Consider the following 12972-nt stretch of genomic DNA (forward strand, 5'->3'; position numbering starts at 1 on the left):
AATCACCAAGCTCACTGTCAGGTGAAAGCCTGAGACCACAGCCACGTCGAACGCTGTCTCACTGCTCATGAGGTCTCTTCTTTGGTAGAGGCTCTCCAAGGCGTCAGGGAAGCGCCGGGCTCCAGCTGGCAGGTCGGCTGCCTCCTTCCCGGCAGGCAGAGCACAGCCAAGGTGTGGGTGTGGCCGAGGCAGGTGACTGGGGCATCAGGCTGGGACACTTTCAGGGCTGCGGGCTTACTGCCACTCTCTACTGGGTAGCTCTCTACAGAGTCAGTGGATCCCAACCAGCATCGGAGGAAAGGGCAATGAGGAGGAGGGGGAAGTTGGAGGACAGGCCCAGTGTTAAGAGTTGGAAACAGGAGGGGAGTGCGCAGGGGTGATCATGGGGCCACCAGGATGCCCAGGGGCAGCACCAGGCACAGAAGTATGAAAGAGTCTGCTGAGTCCCAAGAGCAAGCCTGACTCGTGATCAATGACCCAGTCCCTATAGAAACTAACTTCTGTATAAACCGCAGGAAAATTTCTGCGACCACAGCCAATGCCCCAGCTCACAATCCCCACCTGGACCCATGTTTCATTAAATTCACAGACCAGGGGGCCTCCAGAATCTCCCTGGAGAAAGAGAAAAAACAAAACAAAACAAAACACAGGGATGGAAGAGAATCAACATCAGAACTGGCGTAAGATTACACTGCGGGGCCCGGGGAGATGGGCACGCATGGGGCTTCCCCACGACCTCCCCTGAGCCTGCACCAACCCGTGGCTTCTGGGAACGTTTGAGAGTCGAAAGCTAAGTGAAACGTTTAACATCCTCTGAGAAATCCTCCTCCTTCCCAGGTGCTCAGGGATGTACAGCCAGTAGGCCCCAGTACAGCAACAGTGCTGGTAATATATTGAATTCTCTTTGAATACCCTTATTCCTCAACTGACCCTGAGCACCCCCATGATCCTCTCCAAGCCTCCCATGACCCAGCCACCAAAGGGGCATCTCCTGTCACAGCCTCCAGAGTCCTCCTCCAGCTCTAAGGTTGGTGTCTATTCTGATTGCTCGGTCCTGGGCCTCAAAGGATGTGAAATATTTTGAGTATCGACCCTGCGTGGGGGGATCCCATAATCCTCACCTCTAACCTGAAATTCCCCGACCTTAAACCCACATATCGAACACCATGCATGCATCACTTCCCCGTGTCCAGACAGTCTCAGACATCCCGTATACCCCCCACCTCACCCAGAGCACCGCATGTCCTTCCCAGATCTGCTCTGGTGGCCCCGCACCAACCAGCTCAGACAGAAACAGACAGCCCTCCTAACCTCTCCCTCGTCCCCTCCCTCAACGGCACTCAGTCACCCAGAGCTCATGATTCAACGTCAGACACACCTCCTTCACCCCCTCATCCTCCCACGTCCCGCTCGGGACTCAGCACCATCGCCTAGATGATGGAAACAAACGTCTAGCCCACAGTCCTGCCCAGACGGCGTCTAGAAACTTGGACCAGCACTCCAGGCCACGCGTACTCTGACTCCAACCCTCTTCTCTGGCCACATTTGCCACCTCATTTGGTCCAGACCTGGGAAACGTTCCCTTAAATGTGACACGTTCCCTGGGACCTCTGAGCTGCTCCACATGCTGATCCCTCTCCCTACAATGCTGTTCTCTTTCCAAGAAATCCAAACACTCATCCTCTAGGAGTCCTGCAAGCACCCACGGGGGAACCTGGAGTTGACATCTTTGGACCTCACCTCGTCTGTATAATCGCTATGATGTCTATGCCGCGGGGTTATGATGTGGGTTCACAGAGCTAGTGGGGATCAGTGCCCACACTGGCTCACACCGTAAGTGCCACAGAGGAGGAACTCAATCAAAGGGACTTCTGTTATTAGCGTTACCTGCCCCAGCTTCCCCACACCGTGGCAGCGCCCCCAGGCCAGCAAGGACTGCTCCCCTTTGATGGAACAGGTCAGGCCAGCTCAGGGGAGCCACGAGGGAGGAGGAGGCCGTGCCGCTTGCGAATGAGGAAACTGGGAGGGGACGTGCTCACTGCAGGGGCCACAGTGGAGCCATGAACTGACCTTACAGATACCCTTCTTCTCTGCTCGATAGGCACAGATCATCCCTTTTCTCACCATGCTGCGAAACGTTCCTAACTGTGTCTGCAATATCCAGTTGCATTTCTTGTGGTGAAGAATGTGTTGCTCCGTCTCCTGAAGGAGAACTGGCATCGGTGCTAAAACTACGAGGAGACAAGTCAGGGTCTGCATGAGTGGAGAGAGCCCCCCAAACCCACTCTGGCTCTGGCTCGGGGCGCTCACACTCAGTGCCTCCTCAGAGGACGTTGGGGCAGTAGGTACTGTCCCATGGCCACAGCAGGTACTTTCCCGGAGAGACAGCTCGTCCCCCTAAAGTTGAAATCCGTGCTGGAGAGAACCCATCATCTCTGGTACCCGGGCCCCGGAGCCTCCGGGTGCTAACATTCCAACCCATTCTTTTTAAAATTTTTTTTTTCAACGTTTATTTATTTTTTGGGGGGACAGAGAGAGACAGAGCATGAACGGGGGAGGGGCAGAGAGAGAGGGAGACACAGAATCGGAAACAGGCTCCAGGCTCTGAGCCATCAGCCTAGAGCCCGACGCGGGGCTCGAACTCACGGACCGCGAGATCGTGACCTGGCTGAAGTCGGACGCCTAACCGACTGCGCCACCCAGGCGCCCCAAGCCATTCTTAACGCAGTTCGGATACTACCCCGGCAGTATGTCCTCCTGGGAAAGAACCAGCCTCCCTGTCCCTCCCTCTAGCTTGTGGGCCACCCCCGGGGCACCAGGGTGCCCCCTCAGCTCCCCCCCCACCCCATCAGTCTCACCTCCTTCTTCCAGTCGGCCCCAGCCAGTCACCCAGCACTCCGTCCCAGTTTCTACTTGGAAAGACTTCTCAGGGAGGCACACAGGCTGGATGTAGGAGGAGTAATTCACAGCAAAGGCCAGCAGAGCGAGGGCAATGTCGTGTCTCAAAGTTGTATCATCAAAAAAGCGGTGGCAAACGATGTCTTCTACTGGAACCACCAGTGTCGTTTTGGAATTAGGATATAACGATTTGTCTCCCAGCCGTACTGTATATTCCTCATGGCTGTGGGAAGATGCCCTTCGCGTCGATCCCCTCCCACGCCTTCCAGGTTCTTCCCAGCCTGGCCCTTGTCTGCTAAGCCAGCCGTCAGGCACCGGCCTGCCTGCAAACCACACCCCGGCCCCAGACCCTAACCGCTGTCTCCAGCGGTTCTCCAAAGGAGGTCCCAACACTACCAGAGCAGCGTGTGGGAACTTGGAGGAAAGGCTAATTCCCAGGGCCTCATTCCAGGCTGAATAAAAAGTAGGGGGCTGGGACTTCCTTTCCAGACGAGGAAGAGGAAGCTCAGGGAGGGGGACAAGACTGGCTCCAGGTCACAGAGCCTGACCAGGGGCCCCAAGCGCGGGGCCCGGACACTCACCCAGTGACGCAGTGGGCAGCGGTCAGCACCCACCGGCTGGCAATGAGGGAGCCTCCGCATATGTGTTTGTTATTGATCTGCAGGCTCACCTGCCAGGGCCACTTCCTCCTGGGGGCCGGCATTCCCCCAACTATCCTCATAGACCTGTGGCCGCATCCTGGTTGGCTCACTAAAGAGAAGGGACTGGATGGGGCCCCCGGGTGGCTCAGGTGGTTAAGGTGTCCAACTTCGGCTCAGGTCATGATCTCACAGTTTGTGGGTTCGAGCTCCACATCGGGCTCTGTGCTGACAGCTCAGAGCCTGGAGCCTGCTTGGGATTCTGTGTCTCCTCCTCTCTCTGCCCCTCCCCCACTCATGCTCTGTCTCTCTCTCTCTCTTTCTCTCTCTCAAAAATAAACAAACATTAAAAAGAGAGAGAGAGATCTCTGCCCCTCCCCCATTCATGCTCTGTCTCTCTCTGTCCCCCCAAAAAATAAATAAACGTTGGGAAAAAAAAAAAAAAAAAAAAAAAAAAAAAAAAAAAAAAAGAGAGAGAGAGAGAGAAAGTACCAGAGGTGCAGCCGTTGTCCCCTACCACCCCCTCCGGATGCCCCCGGGGGCAGAGCCAGGTTTCCTCTCAAACCCTCCAAGATAGACTGTGACCCCGCGGTCTACCCACCCAAGCAGCATTCCCTTCTGGCCTCCCAGGCAGGCCTGTGCCGACCTGTACAGAAGCAGTACCTTGAGGAGAGAACGTTTGGGATCCAGTGGTCTGGGTGGACTCTGAGGCCTCTCCCACTGTGAGTGTTGGAGGCCCAGGGGTTGCAGTGGATACTGTCATCGAGGATTCCAGGAGCCCTGGAGGCGAAGGCGTCTCTGGGCTTCCTGAGGTCTACGCAGGACCCTGGCTAGGGCGGTAATCCTTACCTGGGGAAGACCAGTGTCACAGGAGCTGGGCTGAGCGCACCCCTAGCCTACCCTTGCCCCCTTCGTCTACTCTTCCCCACCCCCCCAACCCCGCACCCTCACCACGACCCCTCCCCGCCAGCAGCCCAGCCCCCTCCCCGCCTGCTCGCTGCCGGCCACCGATCGATCGATCGGCCCCACCGAGCAGAGGCTGGAGGAGCAGGAGGCAGAGCTGGAGGCCCAGGAAGCCCCCGCGGGACGCCATGGGATCGCTGGTGCCCGCAGCCCTGTCGCGCGCCCCCTCGCGGCGGCCCGCGGCCCTGCCCTCGCGTTGGCCGGACCCGGGTCCCCCCTCTACCCCCCCGCCACCGGGGCACGACTCCCAGCCAGCTAGACCTCCAAGATTCCCACCTCCCGGTTATTCACCGAAAACCAATCTAGATGTCACCTATTTTATCGACCTTAAAATAGAGATCTGCTGGCTTACGCATCATAAATAGAAAATACAAAACCAAAGAGCAGTATTGAGTCCTAATTCGATAGCATTTGCAATTCAGTGTGAACCGGCTCAACAAACCGGACAAGGAAGAACTTTCACATTGCTCAAAAAAGGATGAGGTCCAGAAATATACTATCTGAAGACATAACTTTAAAACAAAGAAATACAGATACGTTGAAAATAAAGGGATAGAAAACGAAATACCAGACAAATCTGATGCAAAAGAAAGGTGGGATAGCAATTTTTTCAGGTCCTGACATCTAAGGCAGAGATTACATACGGGACAGAGGAATTTGTCGGGACAAAGATCTGTCGGCAAAGATTACATACGGGACAGAGAAATAACCAAGAATATGCAGTAAGCCCTTACTAGGTAAAATAACAGCTGACCGACTTCCTGGGAAACCAGTTTTCGAAACGTTCCTCTTAAGAAGCTGATAGCGGGGCGCCTGGGTGGCTCGGTCGGTTAAGCGTCTGACTTCGGCTCAGGTCATGATCTCACGGTCTGTGAGTTTGAGCCCCGCGTCGGGCTCTGTGCTGACAGCTCGGAGCCTGGAGCCTGTTTCAGATTCCGTGTCTCCCTCTCTCTCTGCCCCTCCCCTGTTCATGCTCTGTCTTTCTCTGTCTCAAAAATAAATAAACGTTAAAAAAAATTAAAAAAAAAAAGAAGCTGATAGCTTATAGAGGCAAAGTTAAGCAAAAATATAGGATATTTAGCTGTGACACCTGATAACATTGACCTGATAGTGGTATGATGATTTTTTTTTTACAACTACCAATGAAGAACATTCATTCTTTTTTTTTTTTAATGTTTATTTTATTTTTGACAGAGAGAGACAGAGCATGAGCAGGGGAGGGGCAGAGAGAGGAGGAGACACAGAATCTGAAGCAGGCTTCAGGCTCTGAGCTGTCGACACAGAGCCCGACTCGGGGCTCGAACTCACGAACCACGAGATCGTGACCTGAGCTGAGGCGGGACACTCAACTGACTGAGCCACCCAGGCGCCCCGAACATTCATTCTTACTGAGCACACAGAAAATGTTCAGAAAGGTCACAAAAGAAGACTGATAAATTCAAGGAATCAATGTCATAGCTTCTGTTCTTGAGCCAGACGTCGATAATACTAAAATCGACTTTTACAAACAAGCCCATAGTTCTGAAACAAAAACAAAACCCTAGAAAATGATCCTCCTATTTAAAAGGAAATCATGATGTTGGTGATGATGTGGTGAAAAGGGAACCCTCTTGCACTGTTGGTGGGAATGCAAACTGGTGCAGCCCCTCTGGAAACAGTATGGAGGTTCCTCAAAAAGTTAAAAACAGAATTAGCCTACGACCCAGCAATTGCACTATTAGGTATTCACTCAAAGGATACAAAAATGCTGATTTGAAGGGGTATATGCACCCAATGTTTATGGCAGCATTACCAACAATAGCCAAACTATGGAAAGAGCCCAAATGTCCATCAACTGGTGAATGCATAAAGAAAATATGGTGTGTATATATATATATATATATATATATATATATATATATAATATGTATATAATATACATACATATGTATATATACACACACAATGGAGTATTACTCAGTGATTAAAAAGAAAGAAATCTTGCCATTTGCAACGACGTAGATGGAGCTAGAGTGTATTATGCTAAGCAAAATAAGTCAGTCAGAGAAAGACAGATACCATATGATTTCACTCATATATGGAATTTAAGAAACAAAGCAGATGAACATAGGGGAAGGGGAAAAAAGAGAGAGAAGCAAACCATAAGAGATTCTTAACTATAGAGAACAAACTGAGGGTTGATGGAGGGGGATGGGTGGGGGATGGGCGAGATGGGTGACGGGCATTAAGGGGGGCAGTTGTAATCAGCACTAGGTGTTATACGTAAGTGATGAATCACTAAATTCTACTCCTGAAACCAATTTTACCATATATGTTAACTAACTAAAATTTAAATAAAAACTTGAAACTTAAAAAAAAGGAAATCATGACAGAAGTAATGACAATTTAAAGATCACTACCGATGAAAGCAGTACATATGAAATCACGTATGATCCAGCTGTAGTTCTAGAAAGTAATTTATAGCTTTGACCATATTATAAAATAAAGAGGACTGATAACAAAGGACTAAATATGCAACTCAGAAAGTGAAAATGATCGATGGAGTAAAAATCAAAGACAGGATTTGGGAGAAAGAAAGGAAAAACGGGAAATAACAGCAGAAGTCAATAGAGACAAAATTATGAAGATGAACACAATCAGAATTTTGTTCTCTGAAAAGCTTAAGAAGAGACATTCTAGTAAGACTGAATAAGATAAAAGAATGAAAAATACAGAATAAAGGAAAGTAACTTAAAGATATGACAGATAGGGGCACCTGGGTGGCTCAGCCGGTTAAGCATCTGACTCTTGGTTTTGGCTCAGGTCATGATCTCGTGGTTCATGAATTCGAGCCCTGCATGAGTTCGAGCCCTACTCGCTCTGTCTCTCTCTCTCGAAATAAATAAACTTTAAAAAAGATATGACAGATATTTACTTTAATTATAGAAGAATATTATTAAACACATGTGCTCACTTGTCCTTCTGGCCGAGACAGACTAATAGGGATTGCCCTTCCCATGTAAACAACCAAAGATGGGCAAAAAGTATGGAACAGCAGTTTTCAAGACACTGGACACCAGGCCACAAAGGGTAGGACTGATAGATGGAAACTAAATGGGGTGAGTCCTATGATGACCAATGCTTGCAGCCTTGAGAGAGTTTCCAGGCTGTAGCTCAGGAAAGGGGAACCTAGGCAGAGCTCTACAGACCCCCTCAGGGGAGCAAGTGAAGCTGGGGGCCAGGGGACCCCCAGGCAGCTACGCACTGAGGCAGGGGAGGGGAGAGAACTCTGGAGATCTGCAGAGTTCCTCGCTTGAGTATTCCCTGGTGTACTGAGCAGGGCATGTTGGGGGGGGGGGGGGGCTACCTGTGGCCAGAGAAATAACCACTTGAAAGGATCAGAAGTAACAATGGCTGGTGTTCGCATGGGGACAGAAATAGTGCCTGTTTCCATCAGCCAGACGGGAAAAACCCAGGACTCACAGACCACTGGATAGCATATTCAGGAAGGTCTTGCCTCAACAACAGGAAATACTAGTTCCTAGACTGATGTTACAGTCCTATCTAACAAATTTTTTTTTTTTGAGAGAGAGAGAGGGCACAAGTGAGCAAGGGGCAGAGACAGAAGGAAAGAATCCCATAAGGGGCAGAGAGAGAGAGAGAGAGAGAGAGAGAGAGAGAGAGATGCAGGGCTCAAGCTCACCCGAAGTGGGACTCGAACTCACGAACTATGAGATCATGACCTGAGCTTAAGTCAGATGCTTAACCAACCGAGCCACCCAGGCACTGTCTGTCTAACAAATCTTTAAAGCAAGCCCCGAAAATATCAATTTCCAAGTAATTTTACTGAATCCCAAATAAAGCTCAAGAATATCTCTAGGAGGGACGCCTGGGTGGCTCAGTCAGTTGAGCATCTGACTCTTGCTTTCGGCTCAGGTCATGATCTCATGGTTCATAGGATCGAGCTCCTCGTCTGGCTCCTCTGTGCTGACAGAGTGGAGCCTGCTTGAGAGTCTTGCTCTCGCTCTGCCCCTCCCCTGCTCACTCACTCTCTCTCTCTCTCTCTCTCTCTCTCTCAAAAATTAAAAATTTTTAAAATAAATAAAAATAAAAATAAACAGAACAGTGTGGGCTGTGCCCTAATACATGTGTCATTGCACTCCCAAAAGGAAGGTGCTGGACAGCAGAGACAAAAATATTTAAAGAAACACTGGCCAAACATTTTCCACATTTAATAGAAATTATTACCCTAGAGATCCAAGAAGCTCAATGAACACCAAAGAAACAAGAATGAAACTGGACAGGGGCGCCTGTGTGGCTCAGTCAGTTAAGCGTCTGACTCTTGATTTCGGCTCAGGTCATGATCTCACGGTGCATGAGATCGAGCCCCAAGTCAGGCTCTGCACTGACAGCACAGAGCCTGCTTTGGGGATTCACTCTTCCTCTCTCTCTGCCTCTCCCCCCGCTCATTCTTTCTCTCAAAATGAACTAAATTAAAAAAAAAATTTTTTTTTAACCCAGAACAAAACTAGACAGAAGTACGACTTAATCAAATGGCTCAAAACCCGTGATAATATTAAGTAAAAGGAACAAAGGGAGGGGTGACACATCTCATCAGAAATAACACAAGGATGAGGTCGAGACGGCTGTATGCCTTCTAGTTTCAGCTCCTAGTGCACATACCTGTCCTGTTCCCAATCTGTCAAGCGCCACATTTTTTCTTTCAATTTTATGTTATTTCGCTGGTGATTTTGCTGTTTAAAATGACATATCGCTTAGGGCTGCCGAGGGTTGCTAAGGACTCCACGCTGAGGCGCACGGCAGAGAAAACAGATGTTAGGTAAGCTTCTTGGAGGCATGATTTCCACTTCTGTTGGCCATGAGTTCGATGATAACAAATCAATGGAGTATATTAAATAAGATGCCTTCAACCAGAAACAATCAGAAAATAAAGTTATATATTGACCACCTGATGAAAATGTTGTGAAACGACGTTCCCAGGAATCTGCTCCTGTACGTCTCTGAGAAGTTGTTCGGTATTTGCTAATTCATGGCTGCTTCACAGAACGTAAAAACCACACACACACACACACACACACACACACACACACACACAAAACAAAAACACAAAAGCAAAACGGTTATTTTTAGCAACTGGGTTTGGGGGTGGTTGGTCACACAGCCACAGAGGACCGAAACACTTCATGCAACTCAGACTGTCCCGTCTCAGCCAGGCCACGTGTGTCGGATGGGGCTCCCCTGAGACAGAAGTGAAAGCGAGGGTCTGTTGAGGGGCACTCTCGGGAAATAAAGCTCTAAGGGAGCAAGGGAGGCGGAACTGGGCAAGGGGAGGAGCTGAGCTATGATACCCAGCTGAGGTTTCAGCTGATCCTACAAGAAGCCCTTCTAAGTTGTCCCCAAGTGAGGCAAAAAGTCTGGGCCTTTCCAGGGGCACCTGGGTGGCTCAGTTGGTTAAGCATCTGACTTCAGCTCAGGTCATGATCTCGTGATCCGGGAGTTTGAGCGCCTCATCAGGCTCTGTGCTGACAGTTCAGAGCCCGGAGCCTGCATCGGATTCTGTGTCTCCCTCTCTCTCTGCCCCTCCCCTGCTCATGCTCTGTCTCTCTCTCAAAAATAAACATTAAAAAATTAAAAAAAAAAAGAAGTCTGGGCCTTTCTGTCCCCACATGTCAGTCATCCGGCACGGGCTGCACCGTGAAAGGATGTAATCTTGAGTGGGTCCGTTCCTGCAGCTGAGTGCAGCTTCAGTGAGGGGCGCAGACGTGAGTCAGTATTTTCAGGAGCCGGGGAATGATGTGCTTTCTCTGCAAGTGGGATTTAGCGGGAACCCCACATGTCCCTACAAGTCACCTCTTCCGGTTGGCTCCTGAGTCCTTTTGACAGGATTCTGATTGTTTGGATAGCTTCCTATCTGGTGTGATAGGACATTTTTATCTCCCCTTACACATTTCCTGCTCCACACCTGGAGATTTTTCACACCTGGTCTCAGTGGGAAACTGTATTTCAACACGGCAATCTGAGCACTAGCAACATTCATTGCTCTATATCACTTGCTTCTTATGACTGGAAACCCCAGCGTTTTTTGCTTTGTTTCTTTCCTCTTTAAAGTTTAATATTTTGGGGAGAACTTGCCTGCACGTCGACCTCCTCCTTCGCCTGTGTCGCTGGTCTCTTTCAAAGGGTGGTTCGCTGGGGCGCCTGGGTGGCGCAGTCGGTTAAGCGTCCGACTTCAGCCAGGTCACGATCTCACGGTCTGTGAGTTCGAGCCCCGCGTCAGGCTCTGGGCTGATGGCTCAGAGCCTGGAGCCTGTTTCCGATTCTGTGTCTCCTTCTCTCTCTGCCCCTCCCCCGTTCATGCTCTGTCTCTCTCTGTCCCAAAAATAAATAAACGTTGAAAAAAAAAATTTTAAAAAAAAAAAGGGTGGTTCGGTCCGGCCACCACGCCCCTGACCTAAGGGTCTTCCTACCGTCCAGCTCTTCCCTCCCACCTGCGGTCCCCATCTTATCTGTAGCCGCAGCCCCGTGCCCGCCCCACAAGACGTATTCGGCAAATCACTTGGAGTTGATGTCCTGCTGCCTGGGAGCCTCTGCCTGGCTTTTCTGGCAGCCAGAGTTTCATCCTCAGGAAACCAGGCCGCTTGACTGAATTCCTGTCTCCGTCCCTGCCCCCAGTAGGAAACACATTCTGATGTCACATGCTACAGGACACCCCGTCTGGACCACAAACTTCCCAGAGCTTGGGGACTTTTCCTACAGCCAGGGCTGTGACTCCTGCCCGTCACTCACTTACCAAGTATTTCCTGAAGTCTTGCTCTGTTCCAAGCCTAGAACTAGAGGGTGGAAGGTAGAGAATGAGCGGGCAGAGTCCCCTGACCTTGGGGACCTAAATGTCCCCCGGTGGAAGCAAGAGTAAGGAACGGACACGAGACCGCCAGGAGCCTAGAAGAAAACACATTTCACAACCCAGGGGGAGTGCACAGGGGAGGTTCTGGGGAGGACTGAATGCCTGAGCTGGGTCTTAACCACAGAGGAGGGAGAGAGAAGGAAACGAAGCCCGAGCGATGTGCCCCGCCGGGAACATCACAGGAAAGGACAAGTGGGCTTGAAGGAAAGCTGTAAGTCAGAGTGGGATGTAGCAGGACTCGGAGCCCCAGGTCTGCCCACGTGTGCATGTCCGTGAAAGGACAGTAGTAGCATTAACGGAGTTTAGCTGGAACCAGCTGGGGTTTGCAAAGCAGTGTCCCACCCTGGCCTCCCTCCGGCAGCAGGGGGGACTATCACAGACTGCCCGCTGAGGTCCATGGTAACTGGGAGCTCTAGCACTGGCCGCGGAAGGAACGGTGGTCAGCAGCCAGTCCAGAGGACTACGGGACACTTGGTCTGGTGACTGGGTAAAGAAGCTGTACACACACACACACACACGCACACACACACACACAGCCAGGCCCTCCCACCCACCCTCCCCTTGTGGGAACTCAGCTCTTTGGGCTCAAAGCGTCTTGACACCCAGCCCCTGGAGTCTCCTCAAGGCATGCCTGGTATGGGGCAGCACGGAGAGGTACGAGGGTGTGTGAGTGTGTCCAGCTCCAGTCTCCGTTCTCTTGCTCCCCCTGCCTCTGACCCAGAGGCCGCTGAACTCAACGACAACACTTCCGGCCACAGAGATGCTGATGGCTCTAATAGGAGGGCATTGATGAGACTTAGATCAAGGTAGGCGAATTCCTCACCTCTGGATCTTCTAGACCCCATGAAGTGCTTTCCAAGCTACACTGGAAACTAGTTCTCTACAGAGCATGTCATAGGCAACCCCACAACGTTCAGGAGACCGGAACTTCAGAACAAATAAGAATGCACCGCAAATGTTTATTCATTGGCATCTAAGATCTCCACACTCCTTAATGTCTCCGCACGACTTGGGGTGAGCCTGGACGTGGCCACTGGGTACTCAAGAAAGGGGGCCCCATCGCGGGGCTGCCCCAGCAGGATCCAGGTGGATCCGCACTGGGTAGGGGGGAACTTCGCCCAGTCCCAGACGCCTGGGTCGGAGGCGGAACCCCCAGGCCTCAGACCTCAGCAGGGCCGTGGTGACACCGCCTGGCTCTCTCTGCACAATCACCAAGCTCACTGTCAGGTGAAAGCCTGAGACCACAGCCACGTCGAACGCTGTCTCACTGCTCATGAGGTCTCTTCTTTGGTAGAGGCTCTCCAAGGCGTCAGGGAAGCGCCGGGCTCTACCTGGCAGGTCGGCTGCCTCCTTCCCGGCAGGCAGAGCACAGCCAAGGTGTGGGTGTGGCCGAGGCAGGTGACTGGGGCATCAGGCTGGGACACTTTCAGGGCTCTGGGCTTACTGCCACTCTCTACTGGGTAGCTCCCTACAGGGTCAGTGGATCCCAACCAGCATTGGAGGAAAGGGCAATGAGGAGGAGGGGCCTTGTGTGAGAGTCAGAAACAGGAGGGGAGTGGGCAGGGGTGA

At 51.1% G+C, this 12972-nt stretch overlaps 1 protein-coding gene across 1 annotated transcript; it reads right to left on the reverse strand.

Annotated features, from left to right (window-relative positions):
• Window positions 1-339: 339 nt before the first annotated feature.
• LOC116737954 (serine protease 44-like) lies at window positions 340-4629 on the reverse strand. Its single transcript, XM_032592486.1, is given in 6 exon segments — window positions 340-465; window positions 467-612; window positions 2071-2225; window positions 2859-3121; window positions 3480-3648; window positions 4488-4629. Coding segments are annotated over 6 exon segments (960 nt in total). The 3' UTR covers window positions 340-380.
• Between the last annotated feature and the right edge of the window lie 8343 nt (window positions 4630-12972).

Source organism: Lynx canadensis, chromosome A2, assembly GCF_007474595.2.
Source record: "Lynx canadensis isolate LIC74 chromosome A2, mLynCan4.pri.v2, whole genome shotgun sequence".
Taxonomy (NCBI): domain Eukaryota; kingdom Metazoa; phylum Chordata; class Mammalia; order Carnivora; family Felidae; genus Lynx; species Lynx canadensis.